This window comes from Falco cherrug, chromosome 10 (assembly GCF_023634085.1).
Source record: "Falco cherrug isolate bFalChe1 chromosome 10, bFalChe1.pri, whole genome shotgun sequence".
Classification (NCBI taxonomy): domain Eukaryota; kingdom Metazoa; phylum Chordata; class Aves; order Falconiformes; family Falconidae; genus Falco; species Falco cherrug.
The window spans coordinates 24,454,037-24,474,974 of record NC_073706.1 but is presented as its reverse complement, the minus strand read 5'-3'; the positions used below and the strand labels follow the sequence as shown (position 1 = coordinate 24,474,974).

The 20,938-nt window shown below is 37.1% G+C and overlaps 1 protein-coding gene across 9 annotated transcripts in view; it reads right to left on the bottom strand.

The window, feature by feature from the left end:
* The window catches only part of METTL15 (methyltransferase 15, mitochondrial 12S rRNA N4-cytidine), a 95,018-nt gene that overhangs the window by 7,356 nt on the left and 66,724 nt on the right, over positions 1–20,938 (bottom strand). For 7 of the 9 annotated variants that reach the window (XM_055721699.1, XM_055721698.1, XM_055721697.1 and 4 more), the window contains exons 4-5: positions 3,169–3,360; positions 907–1,085 (exon numbers count right to left, since the gene is read on the bottom strand). In XM_055721699.1, coding sequence (XP_055577674.1) covers positions 907–1,085; positions 3,169–3,360 — 371 coding nt within the window. The remainder of the gene's footprint in view (positions 1–906; positions 1,086–3,168; positions 3,361–20,938) is intronic. The other 2 variants (XM_055721700.1, XM_055721696.1) reach the window with 2 other exon arrangements.

The window sequence follows — 20,938 nt, the reverse complement described above, 5'->3', positions numbered from 1 at the left end:
TCATTAAAATTAAGTCACTTAAGCTTCCAATTTAAGTAATATGAATTTTTAAGAACAATTTTTTTAAAAAGTCTTCAGGGTACCGATACAATGTGTAACACTATTCTTAAGCAAATGTTAAATTGGCATCACCGTTTTAACAGTCTATATTCTAAGCAGTCAGCAGTTTAGACTTATGATAAGAGCCAGTAATTTTAATTTCTTGATTAAAAAAACCAAAATACCCCAACGTTACATATTATAATGTTAACAAACAGGATTTGTGTCCTACATTTTTCCTTGAAAATTTTCACTTGAGAACACAAACATGAAGGTTCTTGATGTGAGCACAGTTCCTGCCTAACTGCATTTTGTTCAAGTTGTTTACAGTGAAGAGCAAGTAAGATGAAGTGCTTCAATAGTCGCTTCAGGCTGATCTAGTTGGCATTCACAAGGTGACGCAAGCTGTGTAGTGCTTAACTTTTTGCTTCCTGGTTCTTTAAGTAGACAGAAATGATCTGTTGTCATCTGTAATTGCAAACTGCCATGGTACTTCCCCTCCAAATATTATAATGTAGAAATTTTAAATCAAGAGGGATATGTGACGTATCTGATATTTGAAGGCTTACCTATAGCTGGGATAAAGAATTCCCTAGGTTGCTGTCATTCTGTGTTTCAACTTGGTTGGCAAAACGACAAATCACTTCATGTAAAATCCATTATTAAACTAATTATTAAACTACAATAGAAAAAGTGGGAGCTTAAATAAAAAGAAAAAAAAAAAAAGAAAAAAAGGGAGCACACTGACACCAGAGCAGAATAGGCAGGATTAGATCCTGCATGATTTCAAGTACAAATAGATCCCTCTGGGACTGTGGGGATTAATATTTTTTCTCCTCAGCCACTGTGAAGAATTAATGAGAGTACCTGCAACAATGCTTGCAAGCTGCTGAGTTCTGGTGATGGGGTATATGCTGCGTGCCTGAACGATGGCTGAAGCGATTTTCTTGGCGTGCCTCTCCTCCCCGTATGTTCTCAGGATGGACGCAAGCGCCTGTTGATCTAAAGCATTCACAACATCAGCAGCAGTGGGCATGTCAGGGTACCTACGCACAAGAAGAGCCAATTAGTTCACTGACGTCAGTTTTCATTGACAAGAGGTGAAGCTTCATAGCATTGAGACATAAAGTCAAACACACACTGCATATAAGTGCCTTTGAGGTTTTCAACTAAGAGACAGCAACCCCATGAAAACAGATACAGCTTGCACCTTTTAAATACTTTTTCTTTGCTACTTTAAATGGAGTTTGTGCTTAACATCAACTAGAACAGCTGAAACGTAAGAAACTGAAACAGGTATTATCACAAACTATGCTTTTTCGTTTTTATTATCCAAACTATGAGTTGACAAAAATAAATACATCTCAATATCATGGTAAAATGGAAATGCTGTGTGATTTCTTATTTAGCCCACTTTAGAATAAAACTTTCCCCTTATATGGGTTCATTTTAGTCACCTTGCATTATATGTTTTTTTCTAGCCAGAACTAATTTCAAAAATCTCTCCTTTCACTGGTGTGAAAACAATTTACCTTTCACTAATAGGCATAAGAATTTACATCCAAATACTGTTTGGAGAGAATACAAATGACCTAATATTACAAATGAAAGGAATTATTACAGGATGAACAGCATAAGCCATGCAATTATTTTTTAAAAATCTCTGTCACTTTGCTACTGAAATAAATCAAGGCATCGTATAAACATCATATATGGGTTTACTTATCTGAGAAAACATGCAACCTACATAATAAATTCTCTTCTACGCAGACGTGATCATGCAGAATATTTTTCAGGCACTTATTACTCTCCTGCAGTATCTTACAAAAGATAACAAAACTTAAAAATCAGAGGCAAGTAGTATCATAGCAACAACCATAGCGTAAGGCTTTTGTAATGCCACAGGTATCCTTTGTTCTTATGCTCCTGGTCCATGTATGCATCCTCACGATGCAAATATAAGCCGGGAGTTCAGATTCGTGAAATCTGAATCCCAGGAGGATCATGTGAGCTTTTTACACAAACTGGAAAAGTGAGTATCATGAAATTTGTTGTGTTAAGGCTTAATATTAATGTGTTAAGATAACTCCTTAGAAACTGAGGCTTCGCATTGGGTCTGTGTGAGCAATGAAAGATCAAATAACATTTCTTAAGGCTACAGGTTCATTGGAACACAAAGCAAAAACTATCATTCTCCCAGTAACGCATTATGTCATTACACCATCAATTATACAACAGAGATCTTTGGGTCTTCATGTAAAAAGCAAAATGCCACAGAAATATATTAGGTTGTATGAAGATGAAAACTGCTACGTAAGTAGAAATTATCCTTCCACCATTGATATTCATGCCCTTGAATATACTAAAATCCAATGCTAATAATGTAAATAGAGGTGATTTATTTAGTAATTGTTAATTTGACAATTAAGTAAGCCTACCTTCTACACAATGTGAAAGCGAGCTTATAATACAGTTAAGGAAAGCTTACAATAAATCTACGGGTATGCAAGACATTATAATAGTGTGCTAAAAGCAATGTTGCTATCTGATTTCCACTGGCAGATATTAAGGATGGGATTTAGTTTGTTTATTTTATATTGCATTCCTTTCAGAGAGGAGTAACTGGGTCAGATGGCCATTGCAGAAAAGAGGGAGGTTGCTCCTTTCCTGAGGGAGCAACTGAACGTGTTCAAGTGAAGGTTCCACAAATAGTAAATGTCGCAGAAAAGGAAAGGGACTGCAGTAAGGGGGTTGTAAGCCTGCAAATGAAGCACAGTCTGGGAAACCACAGAAATAACAGGGAGAAGACAGGCCTCAAAGCGAGATGCCCCTGTGACTGTATACACAGACTCCAAAAATGTAAAATTTTAATGGTATAGTTAATAAAAATGTTACCGGTTTTATTACTTATCACTGGAACTTTCCTCTTATTTCAAAGAAGAAAAAGAGGATAACCAGGGTTCCAAGTATCAAGATCAAAAAAAGCTTTGCGGCAAAAGACAGTCTGCTTATGCAAAATTAGATATGGGTTGATAATGAGAGTTCTTCAGTTTACGGGAACATAAAATGCACAGGGGTTGCTGAGCACACTTTTTGAGTGTCAAGGAGAAATATTTTATTGACGGGTACCTGTCACTATCCATCCTCATGTCCAAAGGTCCATCCTTCTGCAGAGAAAAACCTCTTTCGGGTGTATCAAACTGCATAGAAGAACAACCAGCATCCAAGAGAACTCCATCCAGAGTCCCTGGCTCAACTCCAGAGGAGATTAACAGAGCTTCTGCCTGGCTAAACTGTCCTAGAAGAGGTTGAATCTGTTTCCTGTAAGAAAATAATAAATAGACTCAACTTTAATTATAACAGCGCAGTGACCTCCCCTACGTATAGCAGGAATTAGCCGCACACACTTGTCTCAGAAGCAATAGAGTTACTCCCAAAGTAACAGTTGAAGTACTTGTCATATGTCAAAACTGGTCAAACCCACCCATCAGCGGCTACTTAAGCTTCTTTAACTCTTTACTCCCTTCCTGCTTCATCTCAAAGAAATGGAAACGAGACTAAAATTTCATTTCTCCAGCACGCAGGAACTCAAAGGGACACCGTTCCCGTTCAGCAGCAATGCCCTGACCACTCAGGCACCTGCTGTGCTAAGCATGGTTCCTAGTCAAGCGAGGCCAAAGTGCAGAAAAGCACAAACGGTTCTTGGATGTAGAGGAGAAGCAGACAAGGAAGAACCGGACTGCACAGCCTTCTGGTTAAAAAACTTCTGGGCTCCTGTCATGAGACAAACACCTTTCTTTTTAGTGGTATTCACCATTACAAAAGTAATTGGGTAACTGAGGCACACTGGATCATAAGCAGATAAAATACCTCGGTGTAGTTTCGATTCAGGCACCTGACCACTGGGGAGGAGTTTTGCATGCGTTTTTGTGCTTAGCGTTCTTCTTTCTTAGATTTAAGATGGTTCTTGCTATGTAGCAGGAAGGGAAAGAGGCGCGGCAAGGGAGAAGATGACACATCTCCGAGGTGCCCAGTGCTTTCTTGGGTGTCTAAACCTGGATGTTTCATTCGTGCTTAGATATATAAGGTGACTTACAATCACATAATTCACCTATCTTTCAAAATCTCCATGAATTTCACATATTTAAAAAGATTAACCGACATGCTGCTGCATTTTTAAGCAGTGCCTGCCAAACACAACATATTTCTGCCCCTAACAAGAAGTTACTGCCTCCACCTTCGAGTTTTGATTACAGTTTGGACAACTGCTCTTCAGCCACAGTGATCAGCATTCAAATTATTACAAGGTCCACCAGCTTAACATATATAATTCTAAGTTACATGAGCAGCCCTGAATGGATGGGGAGCGATTCCTTTAACTGTTTCAGCTACAAAAGGATGACAGCCGCCCATACATCTTTTGACACATCAGCGTTACGGTCATTTCGAAAAGAATTTTTTTTTCAAAATACCAGCTTCTGTCTAATCCACCTTTCAAGCCAGCTTAACGTCAAGGCAACTGGCGCTGACACAACTCAGTCCACTCCAGTGGCTACCATTGTAAAACAGCGTACAAACAGGGGATGGGAAACCTTTTGGCACCCATCCAACAGGAGTGAGAAAATGCTACAAAGCTTAACAAAAACACCCAAACCAACCCACCATAGGGAAAAAAGAGAGAGAGAGAGAGGGGAAAAAAATAATACAAGCTCTGTTAAAAGGAGGAGGTGATGAACACAATCATATGGAAGAACACTTAGCTGCACAATGGTATCCTCATTACAGCAGGATGAATCAACGTATTTAACATGGCACAAAATCCAGGAAATACCTTCAATGCACAGATTTCACGAGGGATATCACGATCACACATATGCATTTTTTAATTGATTGCTGTCCAGCTTATAATTAAATACAACTATCCAGCTTAATAACAACTGACAGTTCCTGAAAAGCACAATGATCCACTTAAGAGATTTAAACCAATTTAAGCTGTATAGTTATAGTTTTGAGATTGTATTTCCCCTCAATATAATGAGAGGAATTTTCTTGAAAATCTGCACTACTTTGCCCAACTGGGCAGTGTTTCTAACTTTACAACTTGTGCGAATGAAAGAACTTTAAATTTCCATATGTGGGAGATGAAAATAAATGAGATCTGGACAAAATTATAAATTGCCACTGTCAAGTTCCCCCAACAGACAGTAATCCATGTCAGCAGCTATGAACTATGAATGGCTGTACAGTGCTACCAACCAATCTGAAAAATTATTCTGAAATTTACAACTTGCTAGAAATTTTATTACATTTGGGAAGTGCCCTTTGATTTGTGGTCTGCCACCTCTTTGCAACTAGGAAAAGGTAATTAAAACAGAAGTATATTTGAGGTTGAAATGTACTCTTTGGTAGAGAGATACTTCAGCTGGAAAATGTTTTGGAGTTTGCAAATAAAAAAAACTGAAAAGGAATTAGATAAGACATTTTCATGTCAGCCTTTCAGCTGTGTGAAATAACAGCTTCCGAATATAACATCTTTGTTATATGCTGCATTTTGTGTATCAATAGTGGATATAGCTTGTCTCTGTGAATATAAATCTTTACCAAGAACAGGTGCTTTTCACGAGATTGCAATGACTACATTAAAATGTTCATGCCAGTTCCCTGAATTTCTTTGTGGACTAGAAGAAACAATTTTAAGCATATTGGGTGCCTCATACATTTCAATTAATCAAGCCAAGTATACAGCTATAAAAGATTTATTACCTTATGAAAGGAAATACAAGTATCAACTTTTTTTTTTTTATAGGTTAGTAACAATGATGATAGCGACAACAAGGACTAATCTATTAGATTATGAGCATGACACGTTTATTTAAAGAAAAATATTTTACCAAGAATTCATCTGAATTATTAGAACATAATAAAACTCTTCCCTTGTCTACTATTCTTTACGCCTATATTCAAATAAGAACTGTCTGTTACACACATAGTCTTCTCTAAAAATGCTTTATTTAGCCTCCATTCCTTTTACCTTTGGATTTTTGTTTACATCACTTGTAAATCCTGTTTCCAGAATAACCTGAAATAAGTAATAAAAAACTATGTATCCTATCCTAAAAATGTTTATTCCCTACAGTCACATGCCTTCTGCTCTCCCCAGGTTTGTAGAAATTCTTCTTGCTTTCTGTTTCAGTGTTCCACTGTTTTCCTTGGGCATTAGAGGAATTATGTTCCATGACCATACTCTCACCTAGTGTGAAACTCTATTACCCTTTCTTTCTTAATATATTGCACAAACAGTGCTCAGAGGAAAAAGCAGGAAAGGTAAACCAGGGAACGCCCCTAAACACCTAATAAACCAGCACATATCACAACATTGCAGACCAAGGGGTTTGGCGTTTTAAGTGCGTCCTGGGGATAGCATTAAAAGCTGTTAAGACACTACAAAGGGTCACTGAGAGAGCTTTTTAATCATATTACGTGATCTTTGAAGGTTACAAGCTAACTGAATCCAATTGTCCTGCTTAAAAGAAAAAATAAACTTCATACTTGAACAGCACTTTAAATACTCAGAATATTTTAGAAACAAAACAGCTGTGAAGAGCTTTTAGCCCCTCTCTTACAAATGTAGAAGTAAAATTTGCAGGGTTTCATACAGAATGACTTGAAGATACCTATATAGAAATCTAAGCCAATTTCAGAGATTATGGTCTGAGAACATAAAAAAGCAAACAGTACTTGTCATATGTTTAGCTCTTATTTGGCTGGGGCGCGCGCGCGCGCGTGTGTGTGTGTGTGTGTTGATAGAGTGGTAATTTTTGATACATTCCCAACTGCTACAACTTAAGCAACCTCTAACCTCAAAGTATTCAACATGCTCATGGCCTCTTTATCAATTTTGACATTTTCCAGGAAAAAAAAGTATTCAAGCTTTTAAAAGAACACTGGGAACATTGACAAACTATCTGTTTTTAAAAATAATAAAAAGTTATTTCAGCTGCTATGTATGTTGTAGGGGCCTTAATAGATTCTATCACACAACAGCCTCAAGAGCTCACAGAAATCTTGTACTGTTTGCTACAGTTGAAAAATAACACAGAACCTTGGATTTGGGACCCTCTGTTAGGTCATAAGACAGTGTTTTATTGTATTATACTGTGACACATAGCATAATAATTCTGACAGACAGCACTGGATCCACATTTCTCAGTTATATGAAAGAGCAGAATGAGAAAGAGTTCAAAGCGTCCTAATGTATTTCAGGCTCTTCTTTCAGTTAACCTCTGGCATTCTACAATCCTTTACAAAAATATTTCCTTTTCATTTTACTCATCTGAGAGGGGTGAGCATAAGAAAAACAAGTAAAGCATGAATATAGCTCCTACAAAATAAACAAGAGAAAAATCTTTTCCCTTATTTAGTTTCTCTCCGTTGTCACAGAGGTTGCTGTGACATCAATCATCCAAGTAATTTCACAGAAAAGTACAATTACGCTTTCATGGTGCTCCAGCATTTTTTATGTGTATGTAACAATACTTGCTCTTGACCTTTCACCGTTGCTCCCCTTACAAATTCGATGTATGAATACACAGAAAGCTGGGAAGCAATGATCCCTTATCAACAGTGAAAACTGCCTTCTACTCAACCAGAATAAATGGTTTCTTTGAGAAAACCAAGGGAAAACAAGCTTTTCAGCTAACTCTTGCCAATGCACATCAAACGAGGAGACCAATCTGGTGCTTTGGTTCAGTTGCCTCCACTGAGACTGCCAACAGGGGTGCCAATTAGCACTGGCTGTAATGAGGGAATGGGTACAGACCTGGTTTGATGTCATTGACTCACTTCACCTGGGTCACTCAGGAGCTCTCAGACAGCTGCGACTTTCCTTCACGGCTGCACTGTGCGAGGCACATCTAGAAGCAAACCACGAAGTACTCCAGTTGTAAAACCCTGGGACTTCCAGCATCCTACCTGGAAACTGCTGTGAGAGTTACTCTGCCTCAGTGCAACACCCCCCATTAAAAAAACCAATCTGAATATTCTATAAAAAAGCCTTTGGCAAGTGGGAAGTTGACAAGGTTTTCATGTTTGCAAAAAATTGTAACATCTATCAACTTATCAATGAACCTTGTCATTACGTTCATAGCTTTATAAAAAATTTAATTACAGTTCTGGAAGAAGCCCCTGTATCTGTCTGAGAACTAACAGTTCAGTTTAGGCTGGGTTTTCTGCTACAAAATTACAAACATGAGTCTCAGCTGCTGATTAACAAAAGATCTCAAACCAGGAAGACATAAAAAGCAATTTCCACAGAACAAAGAAAGTTCATATTTTTGAATTTGAGGGCTATAACAATAATTTTATTCCATGTGTTAGGACCACAGAAATGTTTTATGAACTGGTGAATATTTACATATTATGTACTCCCACTTAAAAAAGGTATGCATACATTCTAAAAATTAAATATTTCTTTCCATATAACTTGAAGACATAACACCACCCACCCCACCCCCGACAAAATGCCCTTTCTTAATTATCCTGTAATTAATTTTTGTATTAAGATCAAATTGCATTATTTTATGCAATTTGCAGCTAGCCAGATTTAACACCTTTGTTATAAAATATGCAACCTTGTTATGTATGCCATCTTTATTACATAATATATCTAAAATATGTAACAGGCTGTCACCATTCAGATGTGCCAAGAAAACCAAGCCATCAGAATGATTTGCTTTTCATTCATGAGAGCTGACAGCCCAAAGGGCAAGACACCACCCATCAGAAAGATCATAAATATTTCTCTGACGTTACACTGCTGCATCCAGGGATTTTAGTTTGAGGCATATGTTGGTTTAGCCTTCACGGCAACAGGGCAGTCCAGCTCTACAAGGTTCCGCGGACATAATGCAGGAACAGCTGAATACCTGCATCATCATCTCAGGTCTACCAAACATTCCTTGTGACTCTCAGCTTCATTAACGCTGATTTTAACTTCAAAGATGACCAGCTTCCTTTACACCTCTGACTCTCTGTACTGGTTTCCATTCCCTCTCCTGTTCTCACACAACCTCCAGGGAACACAGGGTGGTGACAATAAGGACCACAGAGCAGAGAACAATTTCCTGGGAAAAACAGTGAATCAGGTAGCAGAACTGCCAGATACACTTTACAAAAATGCTCACTTTCCACGATGATTGAAATCGAAGAGTTGAGAGGAATAACTGGACTTAAAAAAAAAATGTGAATCACTGAAGGATTCACGGTCTTTACTGATGCAGGACTGTCCCACTACACCACCTGAGGATGGTTTGGGTTTTGCAGGCAGAACCACACACGGTTCTACTTCCATTCTGCCACGAGTAGAAGCAGCCAGCATTCAGCATAGCTCTGAAGCAAGTAGATAATTGCACAGTTATTTCCACAGCCAATAAAACCACACTGCCCCATCAGATCCAGTATGTACTATACGTGTCAACGAATCTGCCTGTTATTTCAGTTCTCCTAATAACTGCTATTACTTTAACATTACTGCAAGAAGTTTTGATGGTCTTGTAGCTTTTCTGCCGGCAGTTTGCACAATCGCTTTTTAAGGGTGAATGTTGATCTAATTATTAAAGTTCTATTTCTACAACTATTTTTAACTGTAAGAAAAGGTAATAAAGCAACTTCCCTTAGATTTGATAAATCTTATGCATTATTTCCTTATTCTTTCTATACTAACATCTTAAAAGGTATCTTTACCAAAATCTCCTCTCCATTCCCCAACAACCCACAGAAATCCATACTTTCCTTAAAGATGTAATGGTGCTTCATTGAACTCAAAAGAAACATTGCTACTGGGCTTTAAAAGGAAGTTCTGCTTAATTCAGTTGCTAAAACCCTGTAGAAAACAGAAAGAAATTCTGGATATACATCAGCAAGTCAGAAAGTGCAAATTAACACCAGAAACGTAACAACTGTGTATAAACATTTAACAACTGTGTATAAATATTTTTCTAGCCCATGAATATAAGAATACTAGAATCTGTAGCCACAGTCATTGCAGACACTATTTTTTTTCAACATGCAGGGAATGAGCAAATCACACCATCTTTTCTGCAGCGTTAACACGCAGTCTCAGAGGAATCTGAAATTAAATTCAGGGTTTCAAGACTGGGGAAAAGGCACACAGATTTATCATTTAATCGGCTTTACTGATCAATCACTGATCAGTTGCAATCAGCTATGCATAAGGACCACAACACCATATATGAAAAATTACAGTTTCAAAAGACGAGACCTGTGTGTTAAATGAACAAAAAAAGTGTACTTTCTCTACTAGATACTTTTCCTCCCTGTACCACTTTGTTTTGTGCTGTCTAAATATGTTTTCTTCCTTACCTAAATCAGTAATTAACTTTTCTCTCCGTAATATGGATATTAATGAAGAAGGAATTTGTACACATAACAGAATCAAGTAAATTCTTTTTCTAGCAGGGAAAGTTAAATTATTACAGTGTCCAGTGCTTTCTTGTCTACACTCATACTTTCCGAAATACACAGTAATCTGTTCACGAACAAAGGATTATGAAGTAAGTGCAAAATAATCTTGTAGTCAATTTCCATGGTTAGAATATAGCTATCCAACTTCGAAGGATATTCATTCATTAGATGAATGAAAGGTTTAATTTATTGACATATTTATCTGCATATTAAACATGAACTTGAAGTTAACAAAACGTACACTGATGATTTTAAAAGCAACACGCAATGAACTGTTAAAAGGCTACTCCTACCCACAACTCACACATTCAATTGTTTCCAAAGTACTCCTATTACAATTTGATTTACATTTTGTTAGGTTGTTATAAAATCAAAGACACACAGCGTGTAAAAAACATTCCTTTTTCCTCCCGGCAGAACCAAACAACAAATGAAACTACTGTTAAATTTTCTTTAGGTAACAAAGCAAATTTACACAATACTTTTCCACATCACAAATTCTGGCACTCTGAAGCGCTCTATTCATGGAGAGTGCTTGCTCAAGATTGTGCATAATTGTTGCTTTGACAGACCTGCTGCTACTGATACTTGGAATATATTTGCATAACCTTTGCCTTGTTAACAAAATGCTAGTCTAGACCTTGAGACTCAGTGGCAATACTATGACATAATAGATGGAAAAATAATCTGAGTCACAGAAGCTTTTTCTTCTTTTCTTAATTATTCAGCAGCTGACAGTATTGGAGTGGCCTGATAAAGCCCTACAGGATTTTTATTTCCTTTGACAAACTATTTCTTTGTTTGACACAGCAGTTAAACCTCAGAACACTAAGGATGAATACACCTGGCATCAAGAATTTATTACAAATGAAACAAGTAACTTTTCCTTCCTTCCTGTCATTCTTATCTAAGCTACCTCACACAACAGCATGTCTACATTCCTAATTGACTCTCACCTTAAGCATTATACTGTCTGCCCATCATCTGGACTGCGTCACATCTCCCAGCTACACGCTCCTAATTGTGAGAAGGAGAAATACGAGAAGCAGAACACAAGAAAAAAGCAAGTAAGGGCAGAAGTGAAGTAGGGTCATCACTCAGCTGGAAATTACAGAAGCCCCAGAGCTTTACTTTTCTCTATCCTTGCCTGTACCAGGTCTTCCCTGTTTGAGACAAAGGAACAAGAGCTGTGCATAAACCTAAAAATACAACCATATCATGGGTTTAAATGACAGGCTAACATTCACCATTCTGCGCTCTATTCGTTTCCTAGTTTCTAGCCAGTGAACCAAGTGAACACCAAGCATTAAGTTTTCACAGAACTATACATTATAACCCCAGTATTTCATTACTCACTGGTCGGCTCATAGCCCTTCACTACAGAAATATAAGCTCAAGACTGTTTTTGCCACACATCACTTTATACTTAACCACATGCCTTTTCCTGCCTTGTAAGGTTTTACAGTTCTTCAGAACATGTCTTCATTTTTGCTGTATTAGGTAATGTAGCCTAACCAACAATCATCAGCAATTATGACACCAATTTAATGTCTTATTTAGATAATTTATGAATAAATAGGTTGTATACCCTACCCACGTATCTTTCTGATACTTCACTGGCGAGCTCACTGCTTTACACGAGATGAGTGTGAATCTTACAGCCAGGCAGAAAACCCATACCTAAAGACGTCTTTGCTTCTACTACCCATTCTTTACACAAAATGGTTATTTTACCTTGTTAAACTGTATTTGTAACTTAGGAATTTACAAAATTTAAAAACTTGTTCCAAATTACAAAGCACTTAAAATCAAAATTATATCTATATTTGCTTCTCATAACATTGCAATCCACTCTTGGAAAGAAAATCATGTACTTAATCCTACTAACAATTACAAGGTTTACATACATACTTAAAAACGAGAACTTTACTAGTTTGTCAAATCAAAACCTTAAGAAAGTCAGGATTTTCAAACATTCTATCTGAAGACTTAGGTACATCCCCTAAGTTAATTGACTTAATTACAATGGTAAGCATTTAATTCTGAAAAACTACTGAAGTTATAGAAAAGAATGGAATACTAACAACTGTAAGGGTGCTTCTGATTTAAAATGCTATTTTAAAACACAATTTGGCAGCAATTCACTTCCCCAGTGACTTTGACCTTTTTTCTAATTTAAAATTTTCAATTTCAGAATGCAATCATAAAAATAAAACTGGTTTGTTTAGGTACTGTTAACATCTTGCTGCTCTGTAGACACCACCTGGTTAGCATCCATGCAGAATCTCACAGGCAATTCTGTATTAAATGCTAATTCTGTTATATCATTTATAATATATCTTGTAATAAAATCTGGTAAATTTAGCTGCATTCCATCAGTGATGACATTCCCTAACCATCAGTGTTTCATGCATTGACATTTTTACTTCACAAGTCATGATATGCTGCATTCGAATGGGACTTTCCTCCTGCGCAATGAACATCCAGACACTGTGCAAATTATCTTTTAAATAAATACAGGAAATAAGAATAATTAATGGTTTTCATGAAATACCCTGATTGCAACCACGCATACTTTTTATGTACAAAGACTGTCTTAGTTACTTGCCACTGCAGATGACAACATGAAGTCTGAAGTTGTAAGGATTTGGAGAAGTGAGAGAATATTTAACTGAATAATGTTTGGCCCTGAAAGTATACAGACAATTTTAAATTACTGCTTTGTTCCTCTCTCGTCTCAATCCTATTGAGATTCATTAAAAAAAAATTAAAATGCCGCACTTGTGAAACAAGACAACATCCCGAACTAAAACAAACCAGTGAGTCACCTCCACACAGTGTAAAAGGTAACAACCACTTCAGAATCAACACTGTGTGACTTTTTTCCAAGCAGCCAAAATGAACAGCTTAAGTTTAAAAGATACAATACAAAAAAAATAATGTGGAAGTATGCAAACGTGATCACCGGGCTAGCGGAGCAGAAGCTGTTGTGTAAAGTCCATTTAAACTATCGTGAAACGTGATCCTTAAAGCCCCATAAGCACAAAAGTATTTGTAGTCAAGTTTCTATTGCACTAGAAGAGGCAATGTCAGTCTAGTGAAATGCAAGTACCCCGGTAAAGGATGACAAAGTTCATAAAGAAATGACTAAAGAGAAATGTGATGAGCTAACAATATCACATGTGAAATCATGTACTGAAGTGCCAAAAGAAAAATTCTTGCACGGGCTGGAAGATCATCATCTTGGCATCACCTTGAGGAAAAGGAACGTGAAGTTTTATTTGACTGTAAAATGAGCAGTAAACAGTAGCACGAACACAGCCATAAAAAGGGAAACAAAATCCTAGGATGTACAAAATCTCTTCATTAGGAATAAAAAAGTATTGCTAGTAAGATTTCACCCAGAGGATCGTATGCCATTACGGGAGCCATCCCTAAAAGAGAGCGACTCAAAGCGGAACTGGCACAGAGAAACTCTACTAGGATGACTAGAAGAAATAAGAACTATTATTATGAGATGAAAATATGAAAAAAAAAAACCCAGGCTTGTTTTGCATACGAAAAAGAAGGCCAAGAATAGATGTTAATATTCTCCATGAAGTATTTTAAATGCCAGGGAGAGAAAAAAGCTAATAGATATTAATCAACTATTAGTTAATTTTATTCCACTAAAATTAAATTAGGTAACTACTTTAACCGGAAATTTAAAGAAAGTTTCATATAATGAAAAATTAGACTCTGCAATAGCTGGAGCACTGTATATAGAACTCCTAATTACTTTTAAGATAGAGCACAGTGAAGGAGATTAAATTATGCAGTGACTTCTAATACCAGGCAATTGGATTCAACAATCTAGAAGTCTGTTACAGCATGTTTATATACGAACATGCTATTGTAATTCTCCATTGTAAAGTTCACCCTGAAAATGTTTAAGTAAACTTATCAAGATGTATAAACATTGCACGTTTTACATGTGTATAAACATACTCCAACCTAAGAATAAGGTACCCCTTAGGTATAAACAATTCATTTTATTTTTAGAAAAATCCCAGCTGAATAATGCATAAATACAACATGAGCACTGAAAAGGCTTCTTTCCCTTAATTTTTTCCAAAGTGATTACTGGGGATTTTTGAACCAAATATAAAACTGGTATTGACTGGAAACTGCTATTTTATGACAGCAAACTGAAAAAAGACACTGCTCTCAGATAAAATGATTCTTCGCTTTTTTAAATTCAGAAAAAGAGAAAGCAACTCCCAGACACTTTTGCGGCTACAAAAGGATGATTAGGATCTCAAGGTCAACAACTTTTGATCATTACTGAAGGAAAAGTTCAGTATGTGTTTTTGCATAGTGATAAAATAGTCTGAAGGCATTAACAATGAAATATAAAAGGAAATTTTGAAATAATAATACTATCTCCCCCAACAACAACAACAACAAAACCACAAAAAAACAAACAACAAAAAACACACACAAAACCAACTTACTCCAGGGGTATTACAACTATATTTCTTTCCAACCAGAATAAAGGAGAACTGGCTTATCTGGAAAGAACATTTTAACATTCTGCTTCATGGCTTGGGACTTTGTAGGCTGTATTTCTCTACATTTATGAGCAGTTTTCCATCTGTTTCCCATAGTAGCTGCTGCCTCTATTAGACTAGTACTTTCTTTTGTATTACTGGCTTTATTAGAGGCTAACTTCTTCTAAGTAAAATAATCACAGGTAATTTCCCTGGGAAGCTGAACGCCCTTTGAGATGCTAGAAAATACACAGTAGCGTGATCTTGAGAGGCTTCAGAAGACAAGTACACTCTACTTAGACATTTCTTTAAACTGAAGTTTTCCAAAACTGGAATTATTCAAGAATCCATTTGACCCACAAATGTTCAGACTGTTACAGATAACTTTTTTCTGAGCTGTCATCTTTTTACCTGAGAATCACAGATCATTTGTCAAGAGAGACCTCCGGAGGTCTTCCAGTCCAATTGAGCCCCCTGCTCAATGCAGGTCTAATTAGATGGGGTTGCTCAAGGCCAGTTCCAGTTGAGCCTTGAACACCTCCAAAGATAAAGATTCTGCAAGTTCTCCAGGCAACCTGTTCCAGTACTACCACCCTCATTGGCTTCCCCGCTCCCAACCCCAATACCTAATTGGAATTTCCTGCCTTTTAATTTGTGTCCCAAAAACTCCAAAGGGCTCCAGCTATACGGCAGCCCTTCAGGCAGGTGAAAAGCTTTAGTCAAGTTGTTCATGAAGTTGGTAAAGGGTTTTAAATTAAGTCTTCAAGAACACTACAGATCACTGATCCGTTTTTTATTTTTTTTTTCCCAGAATTACAAAAAATAAACTTGAATTTAAGATAAAGCAACCATGTATTTAGTCTAATTATAAACCAAGTGTAGTCTGACGCAGCTCTGGAACATTAATCCTTGGTGTCACACCAAGCTAAATAATTAGTTCTATGTGAAGTTCCTTTACATAGCTACTTCAAGCAGGTCCATTTTCCATACCAGAGTACTAAGAGAATAAGACTCACAGTTTTTGATGCTGGATTCTTAGCAAGATATAAAATAATCACTCATTACCTGATGACATAAAAAATGTAAAAATCAAACCATAAATGCAAGCTGGTTTACAGCTCAGTATTTTTGCACGTTCTCAGAACAACTGATTTTTCAGTTATGATATGGTTTCTTTCTGGAAGTGTCAGTAAATGGAGTTTCATTACTTCCCATTTGTTAGAACACTCTTTTAGGAGAAACATTTCATTTCTGAGTAGAATAATCTTCACTGGAAGAAAGTTTCAGTTTTGTTACTATAAAAATGTATTTGTGTTCCTGTTCACAAATTCCTGGACTACTGACATCAATATAAATACAAATACCAGCACTTCAAGCAAAACAATTACCCTTTAGTTTTGAATAAATTTCTCCTTGCCATAGCAAAAACATGGGTAATCTGTTAAATTCTTCAAAAGACACTAGATGGCTCCACTGGTGCTCCTACAACCTGCTCTGGCAACATCTCAAATCTCCCACGGGAAATACTGAAGAAAGACCTTACTATTTCATTTCAGCAGTATAATGTATCATATAGAGTATACTCTTCCCTAAGGTGGCACAGCAAAACATTAAGTGTTAACTCCATTTAAAAAACTTATATAAAAGAAACTTAAAAGACACGGTATTTCCAATAATGAAATAGCAAATAAAATCAAACAGAATTCAATAGAACCAACCCAGCAGAACTCGTTAACGTCAGAGCAAGCACACCTTTGGTTTCACTCTGCAAAACACTGCCATGAACTTGGCACAGTCAATTCCATCCCCACCACACGCCTCCTACAATACCAATGACTCTGGTGTTATATTCACAGTATGGGTATTAGATTTGTTACAAAGCGTAGCGCCTGATTTGATTTATGAAAGTAATCCTCAAGCGATTCCCCAGCTATTGCTCTGTCTTACAAAAGAACCCAGAAACTACTGCCCAGAGAACGTACTCTATGAGTCCGATTGCTCCACGCATCTGGGCTGACCTCGCCACGTAAAGCAGTTCTGACAGCATACTGCTTTCGTCCACAAAACCAGTGAGTTAGCTGATACACAGATTAATGAATAAAATGTTACAGAAGATGCTGTCTGCTGAAAAGATTATGAGAGTTCTGGTTCTATTAGATGGGGGGGATAAAAGACATGTTCATTTCATTACAGTTATTTTGCATCTTTCTTCTTACAAAGGAGTTGCTGAGCAAATCAAATCAGACAAAGGCTTGAAACATGTAAAAAATATTTTGAGGTCTTCTTTAAATATGTTCCTCACCATTTATCTTTATTGCTTGCTTATCTGATACCAGCTCTTTGTGGATTACACGCACAAACACTAAAGTCTTACCTAAAGCAAAGAGTAGAACAAGATTCTGCACGGTAAGGGCATGACACATCTTCTGTATATGTATGTATCTATGTATCTATATTTTCTTCACACAATATTAAGCAAAGGGAGAAGACTTCTGCTGATGATCCTGGGGACCTGAACCAGATTTCTCCCATAGCTACGAAGCTGGTACTCCAAGACCTCTTGGCAGAGGCACATGTGTATGGAGTGATACACCAGCGGTTTAGATAGAAGCGAACCTCCCCATCACCCTCACTGCACTTCGCTCTGCATCAGAGTGCCTTCAGTGCACATCACCTGAGCTCCTGTCCAAAGAATCCACACATGAAGATGACGTTTAATGCGCTCTGAAGGGACATTCAGTCCTAAGGATAAGGGTATTCAACAGCAAAGATCACAAAACAAAGTACAAATCTCAGGTCAAAAGCACCACTACTCCTGTTGCATCATGCTACACGCTAATGAAGGCATGGCTTATTACTGGGGACCTGGGAATTTAGATGGAGGACTCCACCATCACATAGGCTCATGTTTCCAGGCAGCACCTGGGTCACTTTACAAAACACAAGATGGAAAAATACACGAGAATAATTTTCTGCTGGAAGGGACCCACAATGATCATTCAGTCTGACAGCCTGACCACTTCAGGGCTGGCCACGAGCTAAGGCATGTTATAAAGTGCATTGTCCAAGCACCTCTTAAACACCAGCAGGCTTGGGGCATCGACCACCTCTCTGTTGAGGCTACTGAAAAAACAACATGTAAGGACACACAAAAAAAAAATCCACATAGGAATTTTTCAAGGAAGTTGCATGAAGCCCGTATTTTCGTTAAGAGAAATGATTTCTTCCCCACCCACCCCACCCCCTCAAAAATGGATTGTCAGTATAAAGCATAGTTAGTGATAGATCTTGACTGTTTTGCATAATATTACAGCAAAGTAGGAAATTATGGTGGACATTTCTGTGGTTTAAAAAACATCAAACCAGTAATTGTGAACAGTAGCCAAACTGAATGGCAACTCAACAGGTTTTTTACAGGCACTGATCCTGGGCCTGGTACAAGTAATTATTTTCGATACTGATAGAACAGTTAATACTTTTTTTTAAAGTTTTAGACAGCTCTGAGCTGAAAAGCCATGGATGGCAAAATGACCATAATGCTGAAAAAAAAAAAAACCCCACAACCCAAAAAAACACATCAAAATTGGAGAATGACATGGTTCAATAAAATTAAGATGATGACATTAGAAGATGATGCTATTGGGAAAAAAGGCAAATATTTTCACAGTATAATTAGCAAAAGTCTGATGAACAAAATTAAGTCAGATATTCCATGTGACACAGAACTAATCAGGTACCACCTGAAGTACTGGGCCAAGTTTTACAGACAATGCTTTAAAAAAATAGCCAACAAACTGCAAAGGTGGTTAGTAAACATGACTCTCATGGAAACACTGGAAGTTGTGCTTTGTTTTGTTTTTCCTTCTGGATGAAAAAGGCTGGAGGGGATCAGGATGCTTATCTCTAGAAGAAGTTGTTAAAAAGGCATCAGAATTCAGTCATTCTGCATGCCAAGGTAGAGCAAGTCAAGGAATACTTGGTTAAAGTAGCAGCAAAGCCCTAGACACTAGGAAAGATTCTTTATGTATAAACCACACAAAATCACCAAGACAGATTATTTATGCAATTCCTGTTACTTAAGAAGGTTTCTAAGAATAGGAAAGGAAAACGTTGTTAAGGAATTCCAGAAGTATATTTTATTTTGGTTTAGATCAAGAAAAATCAAGCAGGTAATTTTTTGACAATGATTAAAACCCATGGATTAATGGGATGGTCTACCATCTATGATTTACTTTCTTTGAATTTCTTTTTGGATGTCATTCAGGATTGAAGTTGTTCCATTCCTGTTTGATCAGGAAATTTGCAGTTAAATTTTAAGTTCCTAACATCTGATTTCACCTGAGAGTGACTGATTAAATTTTTGCCTCCATTATTCTGTTCTCTCTTCTTATTTCCTGATACTTCTAAGGCTGCATCAGGGGTTCTTCCTTTTATCACGGATTTATTTCTTTGTGCTAGAAATATAGGGAGAATAGCTCCCTTCATGCTCTCATCATCTCCTATCCCTGCAGTCAACAGACTCCAAGTATGATTTCTGAAAGACAGAGATCATAGTACCTACTCTTTTCTGTCTATTTATTAGTAAGGTATTATTATTCTGTGTTAAATAAACAGTATTCTGTGTTAATAAACCAGATTTTGGATAGACAGAAAACTTTCTGCTTCAGCCTGCAAAAGTCATCTTTGACTCTACTTCCTTCAGTATCATGAATGCCAAAGTGTCCTTGGTCCCTCTCATCAACTGCAATTTATATAAAACACATACAAAAACCTCCTCAGAAAAATTACAAGTAGTACGTAGATTATTATTATTTGTATTCTTTTATAAGAGAGAATAATGTATAGAACCCACACTTGGGGCTTTTTTTTTGGCATGATACATATTGCAAGACTGCTTCCTGAGAACTAAAAGTCATTACCCACAGGACTTAAATCATCCTTGTTTCCTTTCCCGTGCGCACAAAAAGCATAGATTTTTCTTCAGAAAATCCTGGCTAGCCAAATATGACAGGAAATGTTACATAAGGTTCCTGTAAATTAAAATAATGGTAAAAACATCTGTAATGTAATCAGACATAGGCAACTATTGCCCATTTTGAAAGAGAAATTGAAAATTTTAGCTCAAAGATGAACACAGATGTTACCAAAGAGACAAAAAAAAACCCCAAAAAACAAAAGTGAGTAATTTCCAGGTTGCTCTGGACTACACAGAAGAGCCGAGTCTGAAAGGACCGGCGTGCACTTAGAAGTGTTTTCGCTGATCGATTTCATGCTGAAGTGGACAGAGAGGTGTAAAACCACCAGTACTTTCCATGGCAACTGTAAGAGATGGCATATATACTTTTGCTGTAGAGCAAAAAACGAAGTGAGACAGAAATGTACAACCATGCAGAGTTTTGGTTTTTTCCCTCTAAACAAAAAAAACAAAATCTGTCTTTCGCTCAATAGTTCCACCTAGAACTAAATATCCTGAAGACACACCCTGAGGACTCCTCTAAAGATTCTTCTTGGCTATCCCCAGCTTCCCCACAATCTAACTGCTGCTGTTGAATGGTCAACCAATATTTAACTTCTGTTCTTTGCCATTTTGCCTGTCACATTCCACATTTACATTTTTTCCATTCATTTCACCTCTGACTCATATTATTCCTTTTAAAAATGTGCTATCCCCTTCAATCATGAATTATTCAAGTCACTCGGCCGTCTGGTATTTTTCTGATGCTCCATTTTTCTCAGCAAAACTTGCATATAGTTCTCATCTTCCGGACTTACTTTTCATCCTTGGATTGCTATATTTTTTCAGTTGTCCTCATGTTCCTGAATTTCCTGCTCTCTTCCATATTCTTCCCCACTGCTTCTCCATGAAGTATCAATGCAATCCTATAGGT